Source organism: Crocodylus siamensis, chromosome 9, assembly GCF_052110815.1.
Source record: "Crocodylus siamensis isolate JL-2025a chromosome 9, ASM5211081v1, whole genome shotgun sequence".
NCBI classification, from domain to species: Eukaryota; Metazoa; Chordata; order Crocodylia; family Crocodylidae; genus Crocodylus; species Crocodylus siamensis.
The window spans coordinates 37,993,033-38,006,567 of NC_143403.1; the positions used below are offsets into that span (position 1 = coordinate 37,993,033).

Consider the following 13,535-nt stretch of genomic DNA (forward strand, 5'->3'; position numbering starts at 1 on the left):
CAAAAAGAACATTTAATGTCCCAGTCTTCAGAATGATGTTACCCTCAACATGTATGAGCATTACTTGCACACACAATTACCTGTATGCCCTACATTAGGATACAGGATGAAATCCTAGCTCTGTCACAGTCAGTGTAACTCCTACCAACTTCAAAAGGGCCAGGATTTCACCCATGGTGTTTATTTACATAATAGCAAGCTGTTCCTGAAATAACAAAACCAAGTCACGTACAAGGACTTTTTACAATGCAGCAAGAGAAACAATGTCGCAATGTAAATGAGGGACATTATAAGCCCAATATCATTATAAGCCCCATGATATCGTTTTTCACCCCAACACTGCACTGTTAGTGATGCTTACCACTTCTAATGTAATGCTTGCTCTGACAGCCTCATCACTATCCTGTGGCTTCTACACTTGCATCTTGACTCACATATATGACAAATTCTGAAGCCATCCAAGAGTGCATCCCCCAAAGATGTCCTGACATCTCTATATCCATGTCAGTTCTGGACATAAATGCATCGCAGAAGGAGCATGATATATGTACTATGCAAATGTGTCCCTGTGATCCATTGTGATGAGCTCTAGTACTTAAGAAAAAAGTGCATGTTTACGCCTCGATAGTTATCAGAGCAAGGGACTGAATTTCCTGGAAGTCTGATGTTCTGGTTCTGGGGAGTATCCGGTGGGATACCTTTCCCCCATGTGTCCTTTTTAATTTTTTCTGAATTTCTCTGCCGTAGGCTAAGGTAATTTGTTCTTGCCTCTAACTAGAGTTGGTATATACAGTTGTAAGACTTAGCTCTGTTCTACTGGGGACTTCATTTCTTGTTTGTAACACTTCATGGTAGGATACACTTCCATCCTCTCTCCTGTGCCCTATCATCCTAATTCCCCATCCCCCTTGCTTTTTAATTCTTCTTCCTTCTCCTCACTTTTTTGTATCTTACTGCATTCTCCTTCATTCTAACCCTTTGTTTGTCCTCTCTCCTCCACTCCTTCCCCTCTTTTATCTGGCTTGGGTTTACATTTTGCTCTTTATTCATTTTTCTAAAGATAAAAGGGCTGATTCTTATTTCCAAACACTTTTAGGCCAGTGTCCATGTAATTTCAAGACTTACGCTTGATTTATGCTGAGACAAGAGGAGAATCAGCCCACAATGTATAATTCCACAGTGTACAAGAATGGTCAGTTATGCTCTTGGCCATTCTGTTTTCTTCAGTGAGGTCTTGATTGCATGTTTATTAAACAATGTGGTTTGGAAGGCAAGGGTGATTGATTGTATATGCTTTTAAGTCCTGGAATCATGGTCATGACTCACTCGTAGCAGTTCAAAGCAAGTCCCAGTACAGTACCTCACCCATCTTGGGAGGGAAAACTACATGAAAGGAGACCTCTGTTTTGGCATCTGATTTCCTTACAATGCTCACAAAAACACACCTTTCAGAGCAATCCCACAATTAGTGCAAGGATGTTCTCTGGGGTAATATGATTCCTTTATCTTTGTATTTGCCCTGTACCTCAGTTTCTCTGGGTCATCTTGTCTCACTTCTGTATCACTCACATCAGGTTGAGGCATGTCAGGATTGATTGAAATATTAATTTTCTTTTTTCTCTTTACAGCCATTTTGTATTTGTACCCTAAAAAAGAGATTATTTCATTTGTATACACAGCTCCTTTTACAAGCTCTACAAACTTGCAAACATTTGATTCAACAAAATTATCTTTATTATTCCAGTCTTATAAATTTCAGTCCTTATCCAGAACTTCCCTTAAAAAGGTCTCTTGAAAATTATTCTTTTGCAAAATAGACAAGAATGTAGATACCTTTTTTCCTAGAAAAATCTCTCTCCCTTATCCAAAACAAACAAAAAAGACCCAAAATGATGTTTAAGATTTCTAACTGAAGATTGATTCCTGTACAATGGATAAAACCTTAAATTCTTGCTCAGAAGAAAGATGGAAATTGACTTTCTCATGTTATGTGAATTCCTTTTTTTCAGATTCATGTTTCTGTCCTTCAGTTGTACAGTGCACTGTTGGAAAGATTTAATGTACCTGATTAATGGGAAAATGGGACTTTCTAAAAACAGCAGTGTGTGGGTGTTATATTTGCATACACATATACATATATTTCTCCTCCTTGGTGTCCATCCTTTCTTACTCAGCTACCTAATAAATCAAGTTAATCTGGATTCTTATCTTTTTAGCAGGCTGAAGTTCATAAAACATGTTATTCTTTCATCTAGGTATGAATTTTATATAGTGACTATCACAGTGGTATCTAAGTAATGACTATATAAGCCAAATATATATTCTTATACCACACGTTAATCCCACGTTATGTAGTTAAAAGACCAATGTTTAAGAATATATTATTTGCATAAAAGAAATAGTTCACGATTTAACGAATTGTTCCAATGTGGTTGTGTTTATAAAGAGCTGATTTAAAAAACAATACTAGAACTCCATTGTGGGAATAACACAGAAAAAACAAAATCAGAGCAAACTGAAAACAGCTTGAGCAGAAGACAAGATGAAGAATGTTGTGAGCAGAAGGCAAGATGAAGAATGTTGTGAACAGGGAACTAAAGAAATAACATTGCCTTGTGATTTAGTCATAAGCTGCAAAATGTCTGCTTTATATTTTCTCCAGTTGAACAAAATGAATTTTTAAAAGGACTTTAGACTGGATAGCTGAGAAGGTTCAAGCACAGATTTTAAGTTGGTAAATGCAATTGCTGATTTCCCCCCTCATGCAATAATCACACATTCTTGATACAATTACAGAGCACTGTACAGATTTCTATTATTTTTCCATGTAAGACCAGGAGTTCTACAGTTCAAACTTCTGCACAAAAAAGGGAGAAAAGAGTATGTTCAAACCTCTAACTACAATGTTCTCCATATTGCTTTTCTGCTTAAACTAGTTTTAGATTATCTTGGGCTATCACTCTTAGACTCTGGTGACCAAAGTAAAGGTCGGGTGGAATTTTCAAGAGTACTTACAGGTTTCCCACACCAACCGCTGGGGTTAGGTTCCTGAAACTTCCCATGGCTTGCAAAAGTGTGGTTGGCAAGACAAAAGGCTTATGGGGAAAATGGCAGGTGGCAGGGTGATGTGTGGCCATGGAAAACCCTGGTTACTCAAAACTGTATACCGTGGTAGCCAAAATGGTATATAGAATATTAAGCGTGGATACTCAGAACCATGTTTGGCAAAACCGCGGTTGGTGAGGGAAACCTGTATGTGAATTATGTCCCAAGTTGAAGTGACAGCTGTTTAGACACTTTTCAAAACTCCACCCCATACCTGTGTAATCTTGAACCACCTGCCAGTATGTCTTTGGCTGGAAGTAAAAGAAGCAAGTTTTCAGTCTTCTGGTTAAGATTTTCCATTTTTTTTTAAATCATAAAAAATAGTGGGAATGATCCAAGCAACCATTTCTGTTGGGCTTTCCCAAAACCACCAGTTTCTTTCAGTCTTACTCAACACTTTTTATGAGCAGAGATTGTAAAACATAGCTAAACCATGACACACGGGAAATAAAACTTAACCAGAAGTTTTGAAAAGCTGTTGTTTTATAGGTTCTTGTGCTTAGAAACAGTGTGGGGTTTATTTTTATTTTCAGCATACACAGTTCGAGGGAGAGTGAACAGGATTTAATTAAATAAATAACAAATGGATTCCCAAACAGGGAAACAAAATTGAAAACATTTTAATATTTCTGATCAAGCAACAAAAGGACACTAAATGTCAGTCTATTCCTGATTACACAGGTAAAATTGCAAGTAATTCCCCTATAAACCTTATCAGAATTTGACCCAAAGAATCTGATCTGCTGTAGAAGCATTTCACCTCTGGTCTATTGCTTTATAGCACTCAAACAAATACGGTATTTGAGTTCTAATCCAATATTCTGCCTCTGTGTGAATACAACAATGAAATCCTTGGCATTCACAGTCCATTAAGATCTACTTCACTCTACTTAGCACTGTTATAGTAACCTGCCTGGATTTGCATTATGCTGTTTATTAAACAAGATGACCCATTTTTCATATTGCCAAGACCAAAAAAAGGGATACCTAATTACTTGGATCCACTACAACTAACTGATCTTTACACACATTTTTGCTGGAATCAGATTCATACTGTTGGACACAATGGGGTGAGATTTGAAGCTACCTTGCATCTGCCCTATTGGGCCAGTAGCTGAGAGGTCATGTCTATGTCACAGGCTCACAGCCACTTACTGAGGCCTCAAAGGCAGCACTGTTGTGACAGAAGGATATCCTTTGGTTTTGCTGGGGAAAAATAATTTAACATTCAAGCAAGACACTTGGGGATGGCTTGTTCCACTGAGCCCTTTCTCAAGGCTGGCTTAACACTGCAAGGGACCCACTAACTGGGCTACAGCAACATGACTTTGACACCTCTGTGTAGGTCTGTCCTCTGTTTTGATCCATTTAGCAAAGGCTTGGCTGATACCTTAAACACCATGGGCATTTATAGACATTAGGGCTGTGTGAAGTGTCAGTCCCTGATTCGATCTGGTGGAGATTTGGCCTGATTTGGTGGCTGAATCTCTGAATTGAATCAGAGGACCCTTTAATCTCTCCAAATCAAATTGGAACCCTCTGAATTTATTCAGAGAGATTCTGAGAGATTCAGAAAGATTTGATGATTTGGACATAGACACAGCTTTAAGCGGTTTTTTTACGTACCTTTAGGTAGCAGGTGGCTCATCAATACTGTGATGCTGGGGTGGATGAAGCACTTCTGGTCCACTTCTGGGTCTGCCAGGGAGCATGCTGGGGTCCCCTTAAGCCCCCCTCCCCACCCACCCCTGGCTCAGCGACTGGTGCCTCCTGGGTCGGGCAGGGGCAGTGAGGGCCAGCACACTCCCCAGCAGAGCAGCCTCTCTGGACATGTGCAAGTGCCCCATGTGCTGAAGGACACAGCAGTTTGGAGTCAGGAGGTAGGCTGCCAGGAGAGAGCTCCACAGTCAGGGCTCTTCCCCTAAGCACCCCTTGCATCAAGAGCACACCCGCTGTCTTCAGCAGGAGATGGCTGGGAGTCAGCAGGAAGCATAACGTGGAAGGGCCAAGCTCTCATGCTAACCAGCTCCACCAGGCTCTGACTCAGGCTTCCATGTGGTCTGTCTCTGGGTGAATTTGGACGTGCTGAGGCAAGGCTTCCTCAGGCTGATCTTTTTTATGGGACCAACTGGGGTGCAGTCAGACAAGGGGTTCTTACTGGGGGCACTAAGGTTGCATGAGAAAGGCTCTGCCCTTGTCCCAGCTAAGTTGTCAGAATTTGTCTAAATCAGTGGTCACCAACCAGTGGATCTCGGTCCACCAGTAGATTTCGGAGCCTCATGGAGCTGATCTGAGGCTGGGGTAGGTAGGGGGCTGAGTGCCTGCATGCATGCATGTATCCCTGCCCAGCACGTCAGTCTTTGGGGGAGGGAAGAGGTGGGGGCTAGATTGAAGCCCCCGTGGTGAGGGACAGTGTTGCAGAGGCAGGAGTAGGGGTAAGTTGAGTGAGTGCCCAGCTGGGTGGGACTTATCTGCTGGGGAGGCACATCCCCAGCATAATTTTTTCTCCTTCACCTTGATCTGCTGCCCCCCCTTCCCTCCCCACAGACTTACCTGCTGGGGGTGGGGGCGGGAGGGGGTGGTGGCACATGGCAGAACTTGGATTGCTCTTAAACGCCAAAGGTGATCTCCTGTTTAAAAAGGTTGGAGACCACTGGACTCGGCAGGGAGTGCCCAGGCCTGGGTCTCAAGGCCTCTTCTTTTCCCAGCCCAGGGGCTGCTCAGAGGTTGGGACTGTCTAGCAGGCTGCATGCAGGTGTGGGACAAGCAGGGCTGTGGGTGACCCTGCACAGGTATGCATGACGTGTGGCCATGACATCATGGCCCCACCACCAGAGCCCAGTGATGTCAGTTTGCAGATCGTGACATCAGCTGTGTGAGCACCGCACCCAGTCAATGACAGTGCAGAGGAAGGACCGTGGGCGGTCACAGGCAGGTCTTGGCTTCCCCCGCCCCGCACTCACCGCCGGCGGTCGCCGCCGCGCATGCCCCGCTCCTGCAGCCAACGCCCGCGGGCAGTTACCGGCCGCCCCCGCGCGCCCCTCCCCCCAGTCTCGCGCAGGCTCTGCAGCAGCCAGGCCCACGTCACAGCGGCCGAAACCGAACGCGCCCCCTGGGGGCGGGGCGCGGCGCAGTGAGCGCGACGCTCGGCCGCCGCCGCGGCGCCCTTTCGCCTTCAGCACCAGCGCGGCCGGACGGCGCCACGGCTGGAGATCGAGCCTGTCCGCTCAGCATTGGATTGCTTCGGCCTGCGGCTGCAGCTCACTGAAACGGGGCGACAGATGCACATGCGTGCTGGCGCGCTCGGGCACTGGCTGCTGCTGCCTGGCGGGCGCCGAGCGGAAGTCGGGGTGGGTTCGTGGCTGGAGGGCCCGCCATGTCGGAGGCGTATTTCCCGGTGGGGCCTGGATTGGGCCCCGAGGAGAACTTCTTGTCTCTGGACGACATCCTTATGTCCCAGGAGAAGCTGCCGAGCCGCGCCGAGGCTGCGGTGCCCCGCCTGGCCGCCGTGCTGGGCAAGGGCGCGGGCGCTGGCCAGAGCGACTGCCTCCCTGAGGTAACCCCACGGGACTACAGGTCCCGACAGCCTCGGTGGTGCGAGGCATGCTGGGAGTGCGGGCCGAGGCTCGGCGGGGCATGCCGGGAGCTGTGCTCTCTTATTGGCTGGCAGGAGAACGGAGTGGCGTGCTGCCCTTTCTCTCCCCCCGCCCAGGTAGTGTCTTAGGGAGGGGGAGCCGCAAGCTGCGCGCCCTGAGTTCAGTGCGCGGTCGTGTACACGCACATGCTGCTCTTTCAGTGACTCGTTTCTTTGGCTTTCCCCGACCCTTGAGCACCAGTGCTTGCAGCCCGCTTTTGTATAATTCTTCTTTATTTCTAACTTTGTGTCGCACACGCCACAGTGTATTTTGTGCCACCTAATTTGATTCTTACTGTTAAAAAAAAAACCTAGTGGTTAGAGCCCAAAATAAAAATCCTAATTCTACAGGCACCTGGTAGCTTGCATGTGAAAGTCATTCGTTGTGAACCTTCAATAGGTGTCTGAGTCTTGTTTTTATTTATCATCCTGATCAGAATTGACTTCTGACTTTGTGAGGATGCCCTTTCTGTCCTGTGCATGCAGGGCTCCAAGCTGGAAATCCCCCTGTGGCTGGCAAAAGGGCTGTATGACCACAAGCGGAGGATACTTTCTGTGGAGTTACCAAAGATCTACAAGGAAGGCTGGAGGACAGTGTTCAGTGCAGATGCCAATGTGGTTGACCTGCATAAAATGGGGCCATACTACTATGGATTTGGCTTCCAGCTCTTGAATTTTGACAATCCAGAGAATCCAGAGATAGCTCAGACCATACTGCAGGCAAGTATTTGAACCAAGTGAAATCAACCGTTGAGATGCTACCCTTTTCCTTGACATCTCTTCTATCCTTCCATCCAGTTTGTCATAGTTTGGGATATATCCTTTTCTACTCAATTTGATGTGGGCTAGAAGGATCTGGACCTGGCCCTTTCATGTCCAATGAGTATAATTTTTTGATTAAATGAATTGGAGCCTCGTGTCTGCATTCACAGCTAAATTTGGTTAAATGAGTTTTGTGCAAGGAATGCAATATAACATGTTTGGGAGACCAGCTGCTTTGTTGCTTGTCTTTTAATAACAGAAAAAACAAAATGCTTAGCATTCTGTTCTACCGTAGTAAGGCCACAGCAATAGGAGAGCCTGTCTTGGATAACCTGACACTAAGAAACTAATAGTCAAGAAAGTATAGTTAAAATGAGTGACTAAAAACACAAAGATCTTGTTGAGATTTTGACATTCTCTGTTTAACACTTGTAAAGAACCAAAATACCAAAGTAAACCATGTCAAATAAATAAGTGTATTAGTAATAATAAAACCTTGTCATATTTTTTAAAAGCTTTGTTTCCCCAATATCCTTAAGCACATTTTCCAAAGTTGTTAAAAACTTTAATTCTTCCCTTTTTGAATCCGGTTATATTTAGCTTTTATTCCTTTGTAGCAAGGGGGAAAACCTTTTAAGTAAGTCCCCATTGCTTACCATTTTAAATTTGTTGTTGTGTTCTCTAGGTGTTGTTTAGATTTCCTAATTGTTAAAGGCAGCACCACTACTGTTAAATTAATTTCTCAAACACTGACCTCCCTCTGCCTCCAAAGCACTTTGGACACTGATAAAACAAAGGGAGCTTTGTCTGGCTCATTTTTAGAAAAAAAAGTCTAAATTGCTTTATGGTAGCATGATCTGTAACTAGCTACAGATTTATCTCACCTGCTCTAAAATCAGTGGCTTCATGTGCAGGGACTGAAACAAAATTCATTGTGTTGTGTTTTGTAGAAGGTTGGGACTAACCAGTAGAAGGCAGTAGTGACACCTGACCAATTTAATTCCTTGAAAGTAGAGTGCAGTGGACATGCATGCTTTCCAGACCATGTGTTGTATACGTAACGTTCCCCTACCCCATCTCAGGAAAATAAAGCTTATCCTTGAGTAGGAGGTTTATGGAAGTTGAGTACCTACAGTTAGATGCTGGTCCAGAACCAACCCTTGGCTGCTCAAATATAGACCCCATAGGGTGCAAAACACTGAACCTGTTAGTCCCCAGAGCATAAGTCTCTAGCATTTCACCTCAAGGAGACTCTTCCCTGAGTCACTGGCAATTCTCTATCTTCCTTAGACATTTATTAACCGATTTCGCCGCATCATGGACTCCTCCCAAAATACCTACAATGAAGACACCTCTACATTAGTGGCACGGCTGGATGAGCTGGAACGAGCCTTATTTCAAGCTGGCCAGAAAGGGCTGAATGACTTCCAGTGCTGGGAGAGGGGGCAGGCTTCTCAGATTACAGCTTCCAGCCTTGTCCAGAATTACGGGAAGAGAAAATTCACTGACATGGATCACTGAAAGCATGAAGGACACAAAACCAACATAAGGGACACTGCAAGATTTATATTCTGTGTGTCACTGAAAAGAAAGACCAACCGACCTTGGAAAGGGGACACATTCTCCTTCTCTTTGGGTAATTGAAGTTCTGAGCAGCTCTAATCTTCAGATTAAGCCAAAGCACATTTCAGAGGAAGAGGGAAGGTACAGTGACAACAGATTGCATCACAGAATTGTTTTACAGCACGCACACACTTCTCCCAATGATTTACGGTAATTACTTTGGGCTGCATGGCTCAGTGCAGGTGAGAGGCTCTTCTGAAAGAGGGTCATTAATATTTGCTACTTTTTATCATGTAAATAGAATGTCATTTTTTCACCACATGTCCAGCTCCACCCTCCCCATGCATGTTTCATTATGTTCATGTGGAAGCTGCTGTTTCCAATGTCATGCTTTTCTTGGTCATCCCAGTAACATGGTGGAAAAAGTGGACCATTGAACAATCCTTGTATTTCTTGCTATGCCCTGGTACACTAGTGCACCTGATTGCTGTCAGGAGTAAACCTCTACTGTTAACTGATACTTTGTTTCTTTTATTTGTGTATATTTGAACTTAATCCTTGGTAATAGTGCCCCAATAGAGGACTGCCTTCTGTGGGTCCAGAAACCAGCTGAAGCATCATTACAAGCTTTATGCACCCAGCCTCCATCACCAACCCCCTGTGTACCTGAGACATCAGCTCAGGGTGAAGGTAGGAGCAGAGCACATTCCTGGTGCCTGGAACTCTGCTGCCTGGTGATTGTTTTGATACAGATACCTCTGTACTAGAAACCAGGTTGACTTCCCCAGTTCATCTCAACAGAGAGTAACAGCATTCATACACTGCCATGAACCAGAAACCTTGATCTGAAACTGTTGCTTATCAACCAACCTCTGAGCAATCTGTTTCTCTAGAGAAGTTATCCTGATTGCTGATTTGGGCTAATGAAAAAACCAGAGCAGGGAGTCAGGTTTCCTTCCTTAAAATTCCTCTGTAAAATCATTCTTGTAAATGTCATTCTTTTCAAGGGGAGGGTATGGAATTGAAACTCCTTAACAATAATAGTTATTGCACAGAGATGGTGCAGAATTTAGTATTTCTCTCTTACTTCTTTCTGAATGAATGGGAGACAGAAAACAGAAGAATTCCCTTTGCAGAAATCTACTGCTGGTGTCAGAAGAGATCTTGATAGAAGATGAACATTTACTGTACAGTTCTATTGATGTCTGGGAGCTGGGGGTATTTGTCAGACATTCAGGATCAGACTCACTGGTGTGGACAGCTTTTTCTGTCTCTCATACTTGCCATTAAATGTAGCTGTGCGCAAGCCCTTAGCCAGCTCATAGTGAGCAGATGGCCATTTTTTGGGCACCTGGAGTGAAAACTCTGCCTCTGGAGACTGTCAAGCAGAAAATAGCCTTGGATGGTCACATGTCATGCAAATTCCATCAGCCTGTTACAGGGACAGAACCACTTCTGAGTCTTGTACTAGGTAGTAAACAGTGGATTATGAAGAGACATTCCAGTGAATTAGTGCTGCTACATGAAATAACCATACCTTATGAAAATGCCTGTGTTTCTATGTAAAGTCTGTATAATCTCTCTTTCTGAATAAATAATGCCTATTTTATTATAGAAGGTCTCACAAACTGTGCATCTGTAACTGCCCCACTACAGAGAAAGTCATGGCTAAAAGATTGCTGGCCACCTAGAAATTAATACAGGATTATTATGAGGATTAATGAAGTATCACATAAAGAGCCCATCTTGTTTTTTGCACAGCTCCCAAATCTCTGAGTGTTACATTTTGTAGTCCTGTTTGCTTAGCAACACCTCCTGTCTGCCTCTTGTCACCACTAAGGGAATCCTATCATTTCCAGTAAGTCACATTTAAAGACTTTGCAAGCTCTTGCATGAGATTTTGATTTTGTAATAAGATTCTAAGGTAGAGCTGGAAAAAATGTTATGTTTAGATTTGTGTGGTTTTGTAATTCTAAGTCAAACACTGAAGTCTCTGATAATGCATAAGAATCAAAACCCAAATGATCGGTAATGTAGCATTTATATGATACTTCATTTCTTCACAGCACTTTCAAAAGTTTAACTAGTCATCACAGTCTCCCTTTTCACAGAAGGGGAAACTGAGGCTGTGATATAAATGACACGACCAGAATAACACAGTGGCATTGTGGTAGAAGAAGGATTTAGATCTATCTCTTGATTCCTATTCTTGTGTTGTACCCTCTACAAATGCTGGCTCTCAAAAATGTGTCATACCAACAAAATCAGTATTTGTTGTTCAGCCTAAGTAAAGTAAGCAAAATAAACCACTGAACATATATAAAGAAACATAATTTAGGCATTAAATCCTCAGTGTTTAGGCTAGGTATGAAGTCATTTTACAAAAAAGACTAATTTCCTTATCGGTGGGTGGGTGGGTGTGGCTGTATGGGCACATTTTTTTTCTGTTTAAAAAAATGTTTCTCTCTCCCTTAGAGCTGTGTGCAATATCCAGCCAAAGAGCAGGGGAGATGGTAGAACTGACTGCACAAAACATTATCAAATACATAGAAGATAACTAATCTCTTCTAGTAACAGTAATCTTAGGTACCTGTGTACAGTAGCAGGCACAACATTTTTAAAAAGTGTTATTTTTAGTAGAAAATGTCTCTTTTGATAATATAAATATAAGTATTTATTAATAATCACAGATAAAGACTTCTTTTTCAAGTTGATATTTCACTTGACATTAGCAAACTTAATATTCTGTTGATTTTTCTCCCTAGATACACAATGCCTTATTCTAGCCAGAAATGCTGCTTTTTTTTGCCCAGTGCCATTGAGAAATTTTTTTAAATACTTGAGCAAAGCTTTGTTACCTTTATTGACACAAATCATGTTACATAAGTTCACTACAGTGTTATTATATGAGAGGAGCTTGGACTTGCATACTTTTAAAGCAGAAGTGATGCAACATCCATCCATGGTGTTTGATGTGCAAAAGTTAAGGGCATATACTTAATGATACAGCAGAAAGGAGGGTTAAACTAACTTCCTGGCAGTGAATCCTTGTCAGAATGATTACTGAAATAGAAAGATTCCTCCCCAGCCTTCATTTGAGATTATCTTCCCTTAAAATGTATTTATCATTTCTTAGGTTCTTTTCAAATCAAGAGAGGTAGCCACTGAGGCATGATGCCCTTATTAAATATAAATAGCTTTCCAACCAACACACAAAAACACCCCATCCACATTTTTAAGCGTCTTTCTCAGCTTCTTTATGTTCTAAACAATGTCTCAGTTTGTCTTCTGAGTTTGTTTTATTTTTGGTTGGCAGAGAGAAGATATAGATTGCCTCTGCCAGCCTGGAACCAATAGGTGTAATCATTCTGATTTCTATATCAGAAATCAATAGCTATATTAGATGCCAAATGAGATTAAGAAATAGAACCCCAGGGAAGGTAAAGCAAAAAATGGCACGTTATCTTCAACACATTTTAACATGAAAGCTTGTTTTATATGAAGTCATTGTAGAGCAGGATTTATAAAAGCACCAGCAAGTTAGGAATGGAAATTCCATTGATTCTGATCTGTGATTTTTCTGATCATTGTTTTTAGTAGCAACATATCACAGGGCCATTGATAAAATTCTAACTGAGCCAGCAGCCCCAATAAAGATCTGAACCAGTGCTGGCACAGTGGTAACCACTTTCAACATACAAAGCTCCTTCTTTCTATCTTCAAGCAGATACTTAAGAGGGCGTATTGTCTGGTGGCACAGAGCTGGGTGTAAGGAGATCTGGGTTCTATTTTTAGCCTCACCATACTCATTGGGTGGCATTGGACAAGTCATGTACCTTTTTTTTGTGCCATAGTTTTGCTGTCTGTAAAATGAATATGATCCCAACCTGCTGGGAGATTTAATGTATTTTCTTAAAGCTTTAATACTTGAATAAAAGAGTCTGGTACAAATTTATTATGCAAATCTGGAGTCCAGTTTTCTGTATCTCATATACATCTTCCAAATTCCAGATCTTCACTTGGTGAAGGCTTTGCAGCACTTCTAAAAGTTCTCCTTATTCAAAAATTACTCTAATTTCTTTGGGCCCTTAGCTTAACATGAGACTTTCTCTGGGATGCAGTCTGTCTGGTTTCTTTTAGAGCAGTTTTTTTTACACACTTCCCCCTTCTGTCCTGACTGATTATGCATCCATAGATGCTTTTCAGGCAAATCCCAGGACATCATCCTCCTGTTATACTTGGCCTTGGTGAGGCTGCAGCTGGAGTACTGCGTCCAGTTTTGGGCTCCACAATTCAAAAAGGATGTGGAGAAGCTTGAGACAGTCCAGAGGAGAGCCACATGCATGATCAGAGGTCAGGAAAACAGACCTTATGATGACAGGCTGAGAGCCATGGGACTTCAGCCTGGAAAAGCGCAGGCTCAGGGGTGATTTGGTGGCCACCTATAAGTTTATCGGGGTGCTCACCAGGA

The 13,535-nt window shown here is 42.9% G+C and overlaps 2 protein-coding genes across 5 annotated transcripts in view; one reads left to right on the top strand and one right to left on the bottom strand.

The window, feature by feature from the left end:
- The window catches only part of LOC149857362 (diacylglycerol O-acyltransferase 1-like), a 40,818-nt gene extending 34,669 nt beyond the window's left edge, over window positions 1-6,149 (bottom strand). For 2 of the 3 annotated variants that reach the window (XM_090062796.1, XM_090062795.1), the window contains exons 1-2: window positions 6,069-6,149; window positions 1,526-1,646 (exon numbers count right to left, since the gene is read on the bottom strand). In XM_090062796.1, coding sequence (XP_089918922.1) covers window positions 1,526-1,632 — 107 coding nt within the window. In that variant the 5' untranslated portion in view covers window positions 1,633-1,646; window positions 6,069-6,149. The remainder of the gene's footprint in view (window positions 1-1,525; window positions 1,647-6,068) is intronic. The other variant, XM_090062797.1, reaches the window with a different exon arrangement.
- Window positions 6,150-6,248: 99 nt separating this feature from the next.
- GINS3 (GINS complex subunit 3) lies at window positions 6,249-13,019 on the top strand. 2 transcript variants are annotated; one of them, XM_090062799.1, is made up of 3 exons: window positions 6,249-6,455; window positions 7,226-7,459; window positions 8,792-13,019. In XM_090062799.1, the coding sequence occupies exons 1-3, from the start codon at window positions 6,387-6,389 to the stop codon at window positions 9,020-9,022; spliced, it is 534 nt and encodes a 177-aa protein (XP_089918925.1). In that variant the 5' UTR covers window positions 6,249-6,386; the 3' UTR covers window positions 9,023-13,019. The 2 variants fall into 2 exon arrangements, with proteins under 2 accessions (XP_089918925.1, XP_089918924.1); XM_090062798.1 differs by having other exon boundaries at window positions 6,326-6,661.
- The last annotated feature ends 516 nt before the right edge of the window (window positions 13,020-13,535 follow it).

Excerpts from the sequence above, each read along its gene's own strand:
- GINS3 (XM_090062798.1), top strand. The coding sequence starts at position 6,482 with ATGTCGGAGGCGTATTTCCCGGTGGGGCCTGGATTGGGCCCCGAGGAG. Across the intron at positions 6,662-7,225 it reads AGAGCGACTGCCTCCCTGAG|GGCTCCAAGCTGGAAATCCC; the intron begins GTAACCCCACGG and ends CTGTGCATGCAG. Across the intron at positions 7,460-8,791 it reads TAGCTCAGACCATACTGCAG|ACATTTATTAACCGATTTCG; the intron begins GCAAGTATTTGA and ends TATCTTCCTTAG.